The sequence below is a fragment of the Mauremys reevesii genome, linkage group 1 (genome assembly GCF_016161935.1).
Source record: "Mauremys reevesii isolate NIE-2019 linkage group 1, ASM1616193v1, whole genome shotgun sequence".
Lineage (NCBI taxonomy): Eukaryota > Metazoa > Chordata > Testudines > Geoemydidae > Mauremys > Mauremys reevesii.
In genome coordinates, this window is record NC_052623.1 from 232065154 (window position 1) to 232081106 (window position 15953).

The 15953-nt window shown below is 38.9% G+C and overlaps 1 protein-coding gene across 15 annotated transcripts in view; it reads left to right on the plus strand.

Annotated features, from left to right (window-relative positions):
- LOC120406051 (potassium voltage-gated channel subfamily KQT member 1-like) overlaps positions 1 to 15953 on the plus strand; it is an 819762-nt gene that overhangs the window by 724608 nt on the left and 79201 nt on the right. The window contains exon 22 of one of the 15 annotated variants that reach the window (XM_039540358.1): positions 7224 to 7475. The exons of the other annotated variants lie outside the window; for them this stretch is intronic. Coding sequence (XP_039396292.1) covers positions 7224 to 7253 — 30 coding nt within the window. The 3' untranslated portion in view covers positions 7254 to 7475. Of the gene's footprint in view, positions 1 to 7223; positions 7476 to 15953 lie in introns of those variants that run through there. 15 annotated transcript variants of the gene reach the window in all.

A 15953-nucleotide genomic window follows, 5' to 3' on the forward strand; every position in this document is an offset into this window, starting at 1 on the left:
TTTTTGCATCTGTTTGAGAAGATCTACAAAAAAAAGGACCAAATTCTGCTAGCTTCATTCATGTGAAGACTCCCATTTGAATGAACTGGATCACTCACATGAGTACGGTGAACTGAATTTTGCCTTAAGACTGTCCTTCTTGATACATCCCAAATCTCTGGTTGTTTTTCTTTTTAAAGTTTATATTCGCTAAAAATGATTAGAGTAGCAAATGCAGTGTGCTTTTAAATCACCATATTATTAAGCGTAGTGCTGTAATTTGATAACATTTTTCAATAATAATAATAATAATTAATAATATATCACAAAAGATTGTTAATCACACAAGATACCATCCTCCAATCTAAAACTCCCTTCAACTTCAGTGGGATTTTTGCCTAATGATCAGGCCTCAGAGGTATTTGGCTCATCTCTTTGTTGCGTTATAATAGGTTAAGACAATCATTTGAACTGATAAGAAGCAGAGAATTAAGTAATAATACAGATTGTTGACATAGTTAATTTCAGGTGTATGTAAAAAGAACTGTCTACTTGAAAATCAAATAGAAAGGTGAATACTGTGGATTCTACCACTGTAACTTTTCTACCATCCAGTCAGGCTGGCAGACCGATGTGGAATTTAGGCAATAGAATGAGATTTGATATACAACACATTATTGGTATTGGTATAGGTATGCGGGGAGGGATAGCTCAGTGGTTTGAGCATTGGCCTGCTAAACCCAGGGTTATGAGTTACATCCTTGAGGGGACCACTTAGGGATCTGGGGCAAAATCAGTACTTGGTCCCGCTACTAAAGGCAGAGGGCTGGACTCAATGACCCTTCGGGGTCCCTTCCAGTTCTATGAGCTAGGTATATCTCCATATATTATTTTTATATATTGGTAACGCTGTTGTTTCAAGGTCTTAACTACTAATAGAGGTGAGATGGTAAATTACTAACAGTTTAAGGCAGTGATACTCAGACTGTGGCTCTCAACCTGCAAATGGCTCTTTAATGGATCTCCTACTGCTCTTTGCAGCACATGATATTAAAACAGGTTTCAGAGTAGCAGCCGTGTTAGTCTGTATCCGCAAAAAGAACAGGAATACTTGTGGCACCTTAGAGATATTAAAACACTGTGTGATTTAATATTAACCAATCAGGTTGCTTTTACTGTGTTATTAACCAATTAAATTATCAATTTGCACTAAGTTATCAACTTATTTGCTGTGAGAATAATTATATATATTAAATATTTCCCCTCTGAGTCACATTGCTCTGGCTCTTTTGGATAATGTTGATCGCTAATTTGGCTCCTGAACCGCCAAGGGTCTGAGTATCACTGGTCTAAGAGTTTGAGCCTATAAGGCCTTTCTCCTGTTAATTTGCATGGATAGTTCTATTGACTTAGCCCTGGATCCTTCAATGAGCTCTGTGCAGGTGGACCTTTATGTCCTTATAGAGCCCCAATGATGTTAATAGGGCTCAACCATACAGGTTCAAGGCTAGGCCTGCACAGAGCTCATTGCAGGATCAGCACCTTATTGAGAACATCCCCTCTGCCTGGACATCTATACAACACTAATCTGACCAAAGCCCTGTTCCAGCATGTCCTGGGTCTTGTGTAACATTTAGAATAGGGTTTACTGGCATTAACTCAACTTGGGTGATTTCAAGGGTCCTAGCCAGAGATGATCAGAGAAATCTTCCCAGGACATTATATAAACAAGTAATCTTAGTAAAGCCACATTTCTCAACCATTTTTCTGCATTTTGTGTTTATCAGGTTGACTCCGTGCTGTAATTAAAATTTTTCTGCCCAATCACTGTGCAGAGAAATCCTGTTGCTGAGGATATTTTTTAATGGTATTGATTACCAAAATTCTTGACATTATTTAGAACATTTTCATTTTATTGTCCAATGAAATTATGTCACTGATCAGTTGCCACGTCTATTACATTATTTCTATAACCCCTTGAGAACTGATAAAATCTGAAATAGTATGGCCCCTTTTAAGGGAAGTCTAATCATGTTTTTGAGCCAGCCTTGGAACACATGGTTCTTTATTAGCCTAATAAGCCTCCATTATCCCATTCCTAAAGTTCTATTCAAGCCCTGTATTTAACGTAAAGTACCCTGCTTAGGTTAATTAGAGCATATTATCTTGGATGAAAATGCTGAATCTTATTCTGTAGAGTCAATGCTTGGAGAATTTGTTAATACACTGCATGTACCCAGATTGATTCTTAATCTTAACCTTGGCGTGTGTTAGCAATGCAATTACCTACTTGCAATTGCTGCCTGTTTCTTGGCAGAGGGAAATTCCGAACAGAGGGTTATTTCACTAAAGATAGAAAATGACTCATTTTGATTACTCAGTCATGTCCTTTCCTACTTATCCACATACAATGGGAAAGTCTGATAGTAGCAGAGAAAAAAGAAGCAGCATGTGATCATGTAATTTCCCTCACTTCACCGTTTAGTTGTAGTGAAACCAAAATGTCGATAAATGTAATACAAGAGGGAGCGGTAAGTTTCACCCGGGTGCAATTATTTCCAGGTAGAATTTGAATTTACAGGGGCATTGACAGGTTCAATATTGGGTGATAGGAGTAGACTAGTCAATTTTATTTTTGTTTTACTGCAGTGTCTAGTCAGTTTTGCTTTCTGGCTCTTATGTATTCACACAATGTTCTCATTTTAAGATTGCAGACTGGAAGGGGAGGGGGAAATTTTCAAAAGCCCCTTAATGGCTTAGGAGCTCATGTCTCATTTTCAAATGTGATGTAGGCTCTTAGGCGCCTATGTCCTATTGATTTTCAGTGGAATAACTACACCGTAGATGTGAGTAGTATGCAGTATAGATGGTATAAATGTTCACAAAGAAGTGTACCTTTTTTCCATCGAAAAATTTCTAAATTCAAATTTTTTCAACCAGCTCTAGGTATAAGCATAGCAGTAGCAAGTGGTTTTGATGGTTGTAAGCAACCTGTTGGACTATCTAACAATTTATTTGATAAAACAACGATTAATGATTTATTAACCCTTTATTAACTATTTATAAATGTACCCTTTATATAAAGTTTTTACATTATTTAAAAAAACTGGAAAAATATTTGTTGTTCTGTTTATTTCAAGACCTAAATTCTTAGACTAAACTACCTGATGGTATCCCTTTAAATATATATCCTGTGTCAGTACACCTGACATAAGCCTATGACAATGAGACTGTACAAAACTATAGCAAAATTTAGTTAGAATACTGTGTGAATGCATATTATGTCCTCCTGCATTACCTAGGATCAGTGAGGTTACCCAGGTGGAAATGAGAGGAGAATTTTGTGCTAGGAGTTTAAATCAGAACACTGATGTTAGTTTAAAACAGCATTTTTGTGGGGTTTGCATTTTTTTATTTTTGTATAAAGTTTAGTTAAAAAATAAATAAATAAAGGAACTGAAATATTACATCATAACAGCATCTTGGAGGAATGTGAATACATGCTTAGATCATTTTTTAAAAGGGAGAATGACTTCCACCCAAAGAAATTATAGCCAGCAGGGTAAATTAGTATTCAAACAGTTTTTAAAACATGTCTGATGTGTCTAATGATATTGAAATGATAATTTGAGGGTACTTCCTATTTACAAGGTAATAACCCTATACTAGGCCAAAAAAATTCCGAGACTGAAAACCGAGAAATTTTAGTGTAGAATGCAGTTATTACTGAGTTAATAGGAAAGCACCCTCAAAATCATTCTTATATACTGAAGTGTGCTCTCTGACCTTTCACCTCTGCACTTATCTTGGCTGCTCTAAAAACCCTCTGTCCTGATTGGCTACTGCCCTCAACTTCATGTCTGAGCAATTTCTAAGCTCTCTTTCCCCAGGCTGTCAAACCATAGCTCCTTGGTATATTTTTAATGTATCCTTCATACCCCTTCCTCCTGACAGAGATTTAGTCTTCTTTCCTACCACTAGGAGTAATTCCTGTTATAATTAAGTAGTTTATAATATCAGGAGTGGGACTGATCAAAGGATGTGGCATGAGTAAGAAGTTGAGGAAGATGTAAGAATATGAATGGGGACTGAGGAGTGAAGCCAACAGAAATATACAGCAGTCAATCAGATTGGAGAGATTTATGGAGACTAAAAGGAGAATGGAAAAGATGTTTCAGTCTTCTTCTTAGCGTCTATGCAATGTGCCACAGGTGACCAGGATTTATCACCGAATTTGGTCCGCTGGTTGGATCATTAGCTTTCCCGGCCCAGGCCAGGTACTGATGGGAAGTGTGACGTGAACGCTGATCCATGCCCCTCAACGTTTCAGTATAATAGTAGAGCTGGTTGATTTTTTTTTTTCATTTTTTTTTACTGAAACATGGTCTGTCACAGAAAATAAAATTGTTCACAAAAAAATTGTCAAAGTATCAACATTTTCCATATTTTCTCATTATTTTTTTCCACAACACTTCAAATCACTATTGTAATTCTTATGGACATTGCTTTTTAAAATGTTATCAAATATTTAATTTTAATAATAATTATAATAATAAATAATAATCAAATATGGCTTTCACTGAGAAATCATGGATTTCTCAAAACAAAAACCCTCAAACAATATTCTCTTAAAAAGACAGAAAATGTTGCCAAGAATTCTTCCATTCTGAATATTGAAAATGGAAACAACTTCAACATTTCAAAAATGTTCACAAAATCACTTTCCCATTTTTGACCAGTTCTAATTATAACAATAATTTGCAGGTGTTTCCTGTTAACTCAGTAGTAACTGTATCCTGGGATAATAAAACTCTTTGGGGTTTGGCCCGTTTATCATATTTAAATTATAACTTAAAGGTGCATCCTGTTTACGAGGTAATAACTATAAGCTGGACTAAACAAACTCCTTTGGAGCCATTCCAATCTATTGTGTTATGTCAGACTTGAGTATGGGCCTTTAGGAAGCTCAGACGGATAATACAATCAGTAGTAAAAGTTGCCACTGCCCTCTTTAAAAAATGTTGTAGTTTTGTCTATGTTAGAGAATGAGTTTTAAAAAATTTAAATCAGCCTCCAAAATGAGGGAGACAATTATTTAAAAATCTTAACTGATGGCTGGGTTATCAGACAAAACAAACCCACCTGGACTCTGTCTGTAGATCTGAGCAAGAGTGAGATGTAAATACATATCCCAGTATTTTTCTTCTCATTCTGGTGAGTCCAAAAGGGCTTGTCCCTCTTACAGAGGTCAATCCCTTGCTTGTTGAATTTGGTACTGGTGCAGTGTCAAGACCATACTCATGTTACAAGCCCAGTGAGCTCAGGCTCCTGCATTCCTGTTTGTGTTGCTACCCGTTTGCTGGTTGGGATTTTAAGACAGTTGTCCTTTTTGGGGGGTGGGAACCTGATAGAGAAAAAACATGATTCAGGGAACAGGTGAGAAAGAAATGTAGTTGGGTCAAAAGCTGAGCCTGTCAGTCCTCACCTAGAAAACTCTGTTTGAAATGATTTTTAAAAGAGGGGAAATTAAAATAAGCAAAGTTCACCTCATGGAAGTCATGACTAAGGGCAAGATGCTGAGCACTACTGTGATGTGGTGAGTGCATTCAACTCTCACTGACTTCTGTGAGTGTTGGAGGCCATCAGCACCTTCCTGACAACCCTCCTCTAAGCTAAACCAACATATTTATGCATCAAACATTCCAATAACTAGGTCAACATACAGTATTCGTAAATTATTCCAGAACTATTCCACTTCTATCACATGTGGCCAGTTGCCATGTCAGTCCCAGGATATTAGAGAGACAAGGTGGGTGAAGTAATATATTTTATTGGACCAACTTCTGTTGGTGAAAGAGACAAGCTTTTGAGCCACACAGAGTTTTTCCTCAGTTCTTCTTCAGGGTTGGTAGTGGTGGCCTTAGCAGATTTAGGCACCTGAATGTTAAATGGGCTGAGGGCATGGCTAATTTGTTAGTTTCTGGTCCATGTGTGGCTCTTGTTCCCAGGTCAGTGCTAGAGGGGCTGCCTGGGGAGAACATCTGAAGTGTTCTACTGGTGGGGATAAATATGTGGTAGTTAAAGGAACACTAGCCAAAAACTGTGGTACAGATGAGAAGTTTTTAAAAAATGGAATGGGAAAGATCACAGTGATGAGAGGGAGGGGCAAAGGTGCATTCTTTTTTAGCCTCTGCTTTCCAAAGCATAGCTCTGAGACTAGCAAAGATGGTGTCCTCACCAGCTCAGTGCAGCAACATACAACTGCGCCACCTGAAGCCTGAGAGGGGAACTGACCGCACCCCCATCTGACGGTAATGGGAGTGACAATAGCTAAGGGAAAGGTGTTTTGTGGATTACTGAGTGGGTTGCACCTGATTTGGGGGGAAGATGGTGATCTCAGGAAAGGCATATATCAGTCTAGGTGCTGGGTGAGCAGCTAAGTCTACTAAGGAAGTCTACACAGAGTAGATCCCTTCATGGAGTCAGCCATGTTGTCTGGGTCTCTACTGCAGTGCTCAGAGAGCTAGCTACCCCACTCTGATTCTCTATGCTCCTATGGGCCCAGATGATCAGTTCCTTGGTAAGAGCCAGCTGCTTTTTAGCCTATGCTTTATATCTAAACTGCCTTATATCCTGCAAAACCTTGTTGTAGTGGGACAGCAGCAATACCTTTGAGGGCAGGGGGAGGAATTTGGCATCTTCTGCATATGTAGAAAAGTAACAACTTTAGTATGAAGTACATTCTGTACAGTTTCCAAAAGAGATACCAGAACTGAAAAACTCAAGAAAAATAAAGAACCAACCGCTGCATTGGCTAGCATTCTAGTTTGCACCAGTGTTTTGCTGCGCTATTTCTTAAGAGCAAAATAACCCCCAAATGTTATTTTTTGCTTCATGCTGCTCAGTATGAGTAATTCAAAGGAGAATAAAGGCTGGCATTGTGTGGAACACTCTCTCATGTGTTTACGAACCTCCTCCCAGCTTTCTGACGGAATCAAAGGGTGGAGGGAGTGTCCTCCAGTGTTTCATGTAAACATGACATTTTTTTCTCCAGTTCTAATGCCCATCATAAACTCAGCGTGATGAAGCATTGATGGATAATGAGCCAATGACGCATTAATCTTTTAAAACAGCTCATATGTTTAGCATCATTCATGTCACTTTTTTTCACCTGGATACAGACTGCAAACACTTTTACCATAACTCAGAGTGCAATTTTATTTTTATTGTGTTTTTTTACACAGGGAAGCAGCTTTGACTGTCTTTGCAACTGACACCCATTAAATTCCTTGTGATGCTGCAACAGAGGAAAGTTAGTTCCATCCATCCGGACAGGCATTGTATATTCTTAGAAGTCATTGCCTTGGCAGGCTGGGAATAACTGGGGGGTCTCACAACATAATCATTCTGTTACTCGAGGAGCCACTGATGTATGCATTATATGTACACATTGGTCTAATTTGCTGCTGTATTATTTCACTTTCCCAACTGTGTAACTCCACTGTTTTCCTTGAGTCAAAAGGAAATTAAGTGAGAATTAAAAACTTGTTTTTAAAAATGCATTTTCTCAACTTCATTGGGTAGTAATTAGGCCTGGGATAAAATTTTCCACAAAAACTGTTTTTTCACAGAAAATTGGGCTTTCAACTAAACTATATTTTTCATGAAGACTGTGTGTGCTTTCCATGAGAAATTTGGATTTTTCATCAAAAAACTGAATGACAAAAACCTGAAAGATTTTGGTTCTGAAATATTGCCACAATGCTTCATAGTAGTTGTAGTTATGCCTTATGCGCCCATTCTCCATTATGGGCTGGGCTCCTCCGCTGGACTTCATCTCCCATGATGCACTGCTTCTCCTCACTGAGACAGGAGATCATGGTGCAGCCTGTGAGATGTAGTGAGACCATGGAGGCCAACCTATAGAGAAGAATGAGGGCATGAGGAACCTGAGCTACAACTGCCTTGCAGCAGCATTTCAGAATCACAATATTTTGAATTTTGATTTTTATTTTTTTTTGCTGGAAATTCTGAAATTTTCCACAAGGACAGTGGGGAATCATCTTCCAACTAGCTCTAGTAGTAATAATAATTCTCACTATTTATATAGTGCTTTGTGTTTAGGGTGTGGTGCAGCCTCTGCAGCCTGCCACCAGCAGATTGTGGTCCTGAAATCACTAACTGGTCATGGGAGGATCACCCCAGTATAGTGTGACCTTCTGGTGAAGTTTAGCTGGTATAGAGGTCCCCCTGCTCATCTTTCTCCTGATTTCAAAGGGTGCATAGTCAGGGGAGGAGACATGGCCACTTACCTGCTGATCTCCAACTGCACTATGTGCCCCTTGGGGCCCTTGGTAGATGGCAGAACTTGGGGCCCTTGGTAGATGGCAGGGTCTGGGACACTGTTGGCCCAGGACAGAGAGAATACAAAGTCCACCATTCATAGATTCTAAGGCCAGAAGGGACCATTGTGATCATCTAGTCTGACCTGCTGTATAGCACAGGCCATAGTAATTCCCCAAAGTAATTCCTACATCATATCTGTTAGAAAAACAGACAATCTTAATATAAATATTGTCAGGGATGGAGACTCTACCACAAACATTGGTAAATTGTTCTAATAGTTAATTACTCTCACCATTAAAAATTTATTCCTTGTTTCTAGTCTGAATTTGTCTAGTTTCACCTTCCAGACATTGGATCATGTTATAACTTTCTCTGCTAGATTGAAGAGACTGTTGTTAAATATTTATTCCCCCCGTAAGTACTTATAGACTATCAAATCACGCCTTCACTTTCTCTTTGTTAAGCTACGTGGATTGAGCTCCTTGAGGCTATCACTATAAGCCATGTTTCTTATCCTTTAATCATTCTCATGCTTCTTTTCTGAACCCTCTTCACTTTATCAACATCCTCTTGAATTGTGGGCACCAGAACTGGTACTCCAGCAGTGGTTGCAGCAGTGCCAAAGGTAAAATAACCTCTCTACCTGTACTCGAGATGACCCTGTTTATGCATCCCAGGATCACAGTAGCTCTTTTGGCCTCATCATCACACTGGGAGCTCATGTTCAGCTAATTATCCACTCTGACCCCTGTATCTTTTTTCAGAGTCACTGCTTTAAGAACATAAGAACATAAGACAGGCCGTACCGGGTCAGACCAAAGGTCCATCTAGCCCAGTATCTGTCTACCGACAGTGGCCAATGCCAGGTGCCCCTGAGGGAGTGAACCTACCAGGCAATGATCAAGTGATCTCTCTCCTGCCATCCATCTCCATCCTCTCACGAACAGAGGCTAGGGACACCATTCTTACCCATCCTGGCTAATAGCCATTTATGGACTTAGCCACCATGAATTTATCCAGTCCCCTTTTAAACATTGTTATAGTCCTAGCCTTCACAACCTCCTCAGGTAAGGAGTTCCACAAGTTGACTGTGCGCTGCGTGAAGAAGAACTTCCTTTTATTTGTTTTAAACCTGCTGCCTGTTAATTTCATTTGGTGACCCCTAGTTCTTGTATTATGGGAATAAGTAAATAACTTTTCCTTATCCACTTTCTCAACATCACTCATGATTTTATATACCTCTATCATGTCCCCCCTTAGTCTTCTCTTTTCCAAACTGAAGAGTCCTAGCCTCTTTAATCTTTCCTCATATGGGACCCTCTCTAAACCCCTAATCATTTTAGTTGCTCTTTTCTGAACCTTTTCTAGTGCTAGAATATCTTTTCGAGGTGAGGAGACCACATCTGTACACAGTATTCGAGATGTGGGCGTACCATGGATTTATATAAGGGCAATAATATATTCTCAGTCTTATTCTCTATCCCCTTTTTAATGATTCCTAACATCCTGTTTGCTTTTTTGACCACCTCTGCACACTGCGTGGACATCTTCAGAGAACTATCCACGATAACTCCAAGATCTTTTTCCTGACTCGTTGTAGCTAAATTAGCCCCCATCATGTTGTATGTATAGTTGGGGTTATTTTTTCCAATGTGCATTACTTTACATTTATCCACATTAAATTTCATTTGCCATTTTGTTGCCCAATCACTTAGTTTTGTGAGATCTTTTTGAAGTTCTTCACAATCTGCTTTGGTCTTAACTATCTTGAGTAGTTTAGTATCATCTGCAAACTTTGCCACCTCACTGTTTACCCCTTTCTCCAGATCATTTATGAATAAATTGAATAGGATTGGTCCTAGGACTGACCCTTGGGGAACACCACTAGTTACCCCTCTCCATTCTGAGAATTTACCATTAATTCCTACCCTTTGTTCCCTGTCCTTTAACCAGTTCTCAATCCATGAAAGGACCTTTCTTTTATCCCATGACAGCTTAATTTACGTAAGAGCCTTTGGTGAGGACCTTGTCAAAGGCTTTCTGGAAATCTAAGTACACTATGTCCACGGATCCCCTTGTCCACATGTTTGTTGACCCCTTCAAAGAACTCTAATAGATTAGTAAGACACGATTTCCCTTTACAGAAACCATGTTGACTATTGCTCAAGAGTTTATGTTTTTCTATGTGTCTGACAATTTTATTCTTTATTATTGTTTCAACTAATTTGCCCGGTACCGACGTTAGACTTACCGGTCTGTAATTGCCGGGATCACCCCTAGAGCCCTTTTTAAATATTGGCGTTACATTAGCTAACTTCCAGTCATTGGGTACGAAGCGATTTAAAGGACAGGTTACAAACCTTAGTTAATAGTTCCGCAACTTCACATTTGAGTTCTTTCAGAACTCTTGGGTGAATGCCATCTGGTCCCGGTGACTTGTTAGTGTTGAGTTTATCAATTAATTCCAAAACCTCCTCTAGTGACACTTCAATCTGTGACAGTTCCTCAGATTTGTCACCTACAAAAGCCAGCTCAGGTTTGGGAATCTCCCTAACATCCTCAGCCGTGAAGACTGAAGCAAAGAATCCATTTAGTTTCTCCGCAATGACTTTATCGTCTTTAAGCGCTCCTTTTGAATTTTGATCATCAAGGGGCCCCACTGGTTGTTTAGCAGGCTTCCTGCTTCTGATGTACTTAAAAAACATTTTGTTATTACCTTTGGAGTTTTTGGCTAGCCGTTCTTCAAACTCCTCTTTGGCTTTTCTTATTACACTCTTGCATTTAAGTTGGCAGTGTTTGTGCTCCTTTCTATTTGCCTCACTAGGATTTGACTTCCACTTTTAAAGGAAGTCTTTTTATCTCTCACTGCTTCTTTTACATGGTTGTTAAGCCACGGTGGCTCTTTTTTAGTTCTTTTACTGTTTTTCTTAATTTGGGGTATACATTGAAGTTGGGCCTCTATTATGGTGTCTTTAAAAAGGGCCCACGCAACTTGCAGGGATTTCACTTTAGTCACTGTACCTTTTAACTTTTGTCTAACTAACCCCCTCATTTTTGTATAGTTCCCCTGTGAAATTAAAGGCCACAGTGTTGGGCAGTTGAGATGTTCTTCCCACCACAGGGATGTTGAATGCTATTGTATTATGGTCACTATTTCCAAGCGGTCCTGCTATAGTTACCTCTTGGACCAGCTCCTGCGCTCCACTCAGGATTAAATCTAGAGTCGCCTCTCCCTTGTGGGTTCCGTACCAGCTGCTCCATGAAGCAGTCATTTAAAGTATTGAGAAATTTTATCTCTGCATTTCGTCCTGAAGTGAAATGTTCCCAGTCAATATGGGGATAATTGAAATCCCCCACTATTATTGGGTTCTTAATTTTGATAGCCTCTCTAATTTCCCTTAGCATTTCATCATCACTATTACTGTCCTGGTCAGGTGGTCGATAATAGATCCCTACTGTTATATTTTTACTAGAGCATGAAATTTCTATCCATAGAGACTCTATGGAACCTGTGGATTCGCTTAAGATTTTTACTTCATTTGAATCTACACTTTCTTTAACATATAGTGCCACTCCTCCCCCTGCACGGCCTGTTCTGTCCTTCCGATATATTTTGTACCCCGGAATGATTGTGTCCCATTGATTGCTCTCAGTCCACCAGGTTTCTGTGATGCCTATTATATCTATATCCTCCTTTATCACAAGGCACTCTAGTTCACCCATCTTATTATTTAGACTTCTGGCATTTGTGTACAAGCACTTTAAAAACTTGTCCCTGTTTATTAGCCTGCCTTTTTCTGATGTGCCAGATTCTTTTTTATGTGACTGTTTATCATCTGATCCGGCCCTTACATTATACTTCTCATTCCTCTGCTCCTGACTATAACCTGGAGATTATCATCAGACTCTCCCCTAAGAGAAGTCTGTGTCCGATCCACACGCTCCTCTGCAGCAGTCGGCTTTCCCCCATCTCCTAGTTTAAAAACTGCTCTACAACCTTTTTAATGTTTAGGATAGAGTCTGCCATTCTGTAAGTATGGCCTACATGCTTTGTTTAGAGATGTATACTTTTACTGATAGCTGTATTAAAACACATTTTGTTTGTTTGCACCCAGTTTAACAAGTGATCTAGATCTCACTGAACCAGTGACCAGTCCTCTTCATTATTTACCATTACCCCAATTTTTGTGTTGTCTACAAACTTTATCAGTAATGATTTTAAGTTTTCTTCCAAGTCATTGATAAAAATATTAATTAGCCTAGGGCCAACAACCAATCCCTGCAGGATCCCACTGGAAACAGACCCGCTTGATGATGATTTCCCTTTTAGTTACATTGTGAGACCTATCAGTTAGCCAGCTTTTAATCTGTTTAACACGTGCTATGTTAATTTTATATCATTCCAGTTTTTTCATCAAAATGTCATGGGGTACCAAGTCAAAAGCCTTATGGAAGTCTAGGTATATTATGTCAACACTATTACCTTTATCAAACAACATCATAAACAAGATATTAAGTTAGTTTCATAGGATCTACTTTCCATAAATCTATGTTAATTTGTATTAATTACATTACCCTTCTTTAGTTCTTGATTAATCAAGTCCCATATCAGCCATTCAATTATCGTGCCTGGGATCGATGTTAAGCTGACAGGCCTATAATTACCTGGGTCGTCCCATTTAACCTTTTTAAAAGTCAGCACATTAACTTTCTTCCAGTGTTCTGGAACTTCCCAAGTGCTCTGAGACGTATTGAAAATCAACATTAATGGTCCAGCAATCTCCTTAGACAGATCTAGGATGCAAGTTGTCTGGACATGTTGATTTTAAAATGTCTGACTTTAATAACTTCTGTTTAACATCCTACAAAGATATTAATGGAATGGAAAGAATGTTATCCTAACAATATGATGAGATATCTGTTTTTCACGAAATACAGAAGATAAATATTTATTGAACACTTCTGCCTTCTCTTCATTATTATTTATAATCCCGCCACTTCCATATCATAATAGACTAATACCATTGTCATGATTCTTTTCATTTCTAATATATTTTAAAAATTCTGTCTTCTTGTCCTTAACTCTCCTGTCCATAGATTTTGCCTTGTCTCACTTGGCTTCTCTTATCAATTTTCTACAATTCCTAACTTCTGGGATTCATTAGTCATTATTATCAACTTCCCCTTTCTTCCATTTGTTGTTTATTATTTTCTCATTTTTCACAGTTGCCTTTTTTCATTTTTCACAGGTTGGTTTTTTTAACCATCACAGCCTTCTTCCTTAATTGTGGAATTGTTTCTTTTTGGACATCTAGTAAGGTGTTTTTAAATTATTCTCAATTATCAATCACATGTTTCTCATTAAATTCTTCCTGACAGCTGTTTTAGCTCATAATTGTTTTCTGCTTTGTGAAATTAGTCCTATTAAAGCACCAAGTATATATTACTAGTCTGGACTTTATCCTGCTTGTACCTAAGCTACCATGAACTTTTAATTCTATGATCAGTTCTTCTTTTTCTGTTAGGACAAAGTCTAATATAGAATTCCCCCTTGTTGGCTGAAACACTTTAGGAAATTGTCATCTATAATGTTTAGAAATTCCAAGGATGTTTTAGTACTAGTAGCATGAGACCTCCAGCATATGTCAGTCAAATTGAAATCCCCCATGATCACACAGGTTTCTTGTTTTCCCTACACATTATAGATAGCGTAAGGAGGCGTTTATCCTGTTTCCTGGTGTGATTTGATGGTCTGTAGCAGACACCAACTAGTACCCAATCTTGTGCTTTATCTGTTAGGACATTGATCGATAAGCATTCAAGATCTTTTTTTTTTTCAAGTTAACAGTGACTCAGAAACAAGTAATGCCATTTATGACATAGTGTGGTACTTCCCCTCCCCTTTTGCCCACTCAGTCCTGCCTAAATAGGTTATAACGATTGATTTTAACATTCCAATCGTGCAAAGCATCCCATCAGGTTTCAATAATACCAAATAGATCAAATTTATGCTAATAAATGAGCAATTCCGATTCCTCTTGTCTGTTAGCCATGCTCCGAGCATTATTTTGTAGGCAATTCAAGAATTTATTTTCTTCTTATCCTTTAGATTTCTTGATTAATTTTGTTCTCAACCTCTCAGTTTTGTGCTACCTGAGTGCTCATATCTTCCCTCTTTTTTACTCTCTCCTTTTGCTATTAGTTTAACCCCCTCCTGATTACTCTAGCCAGCCTGTCCCCAAGGAGACTGGTACCCCTTATACTGAGAGGAAGGACACCCAGACTATACATTACACCTCTCTGCTGAGCTGTGCTTTGGGTTGTAGGCAAGGGCCCACTAAAGTTGTATTCAAAGCACTGTATGGACTGCAACTAATCCTCAGAACACTCCTGTGAGGTAGGTGGGTAAGTGGGTAGTTGTAGCTTCTCTTTAATATGGAAATAGGACTTACTTATGTCAGCAACAGCATGGCTTCAAATGGCTTCCCAGACTTTGCAGAGAGGAAACTACAGTAACATACAATACTGAAAACATCGATTAAATTAGGTGATGCCTACATTTTAAGGTCCAGTGTACTGTGACTTGCCAGGGCAGTGAAACACATTGGCAGATCTTTCTAAATGCTTCATAACCAGAAAATGTTTCTAAGTATCATAACACCACTGAACAGGTTTTTGTAGTTGAACTCAGGACTGGATCTAACAGTGTGAGCCTTTACTGGTTAACCTAAAAGACAAAGTATGTTAGCTCAGAGACAGTAGCAGCTCATAAACCTCAGTATGTGGCGTAGCCACTAGAATGGGACAAAGAGCCACCCTGTGTTAGCATAGGTTACAAAGTACAGGTCCTAGATCAATGATTAGAAAGAAAATATTAGTAGTTTCTGAGTCCCAGTGGCATCAGCAACTTACATCCACACCTACCAGCACACCACCTGCATTCATGAGTAGCATTTAAGGTGATAGTCTGCCTTATTGGGAGGAGGAGGAGGAATATATGCTAGTACAAGGTATTGGGTATGTCTGCTGTTGCCTGTAGTTTTAACGCATTGGCCTGTTACCTAGCCAATATATCACTACTATTAAAGCTGTTAATGGAACATAGTACTATATTTCACTTGCATTCTCTCTTAATGGTTTGTTTGACTGTTTATTAAATCTCATCCTGTAAAGAGAGAGACAGTGGTGAGTCACAAGAAAATTGTTAGCGTTGGAATCTTAATATGATGTGGAATAATTCCCATGAGGGGAAGAGGTGATTAGTCTTTTTGGCTTAGCACACACAAGAGTTTCCAGGTTTGGCAAAAAGTCCCATAAAAATGCCAAAAGGCACTTCTTGTCTTCATAGCCTTCATTGCAAGAGCATCACAAATGTAAAGCTTAGCTTCATAGGGACCATCTGCTATATCTGCACCTGGATAGGGAAACTGTCATTTCTATTTTAGTTTTGTTACTTTGTCTAATTTGGTGTAAGTGGGGGAATGATCCCACTATCATGGAGAAGTTTCCTGGCTTCTACTCTACCCCGGTGGAATCAGCTGGCAAAAGGATCTGACCCTGGCCCAACTTCCTTTATCCGGATGCCTGCCTGACCACACAGACTCCTCTTTCTCTTTCCTATGTGGTGG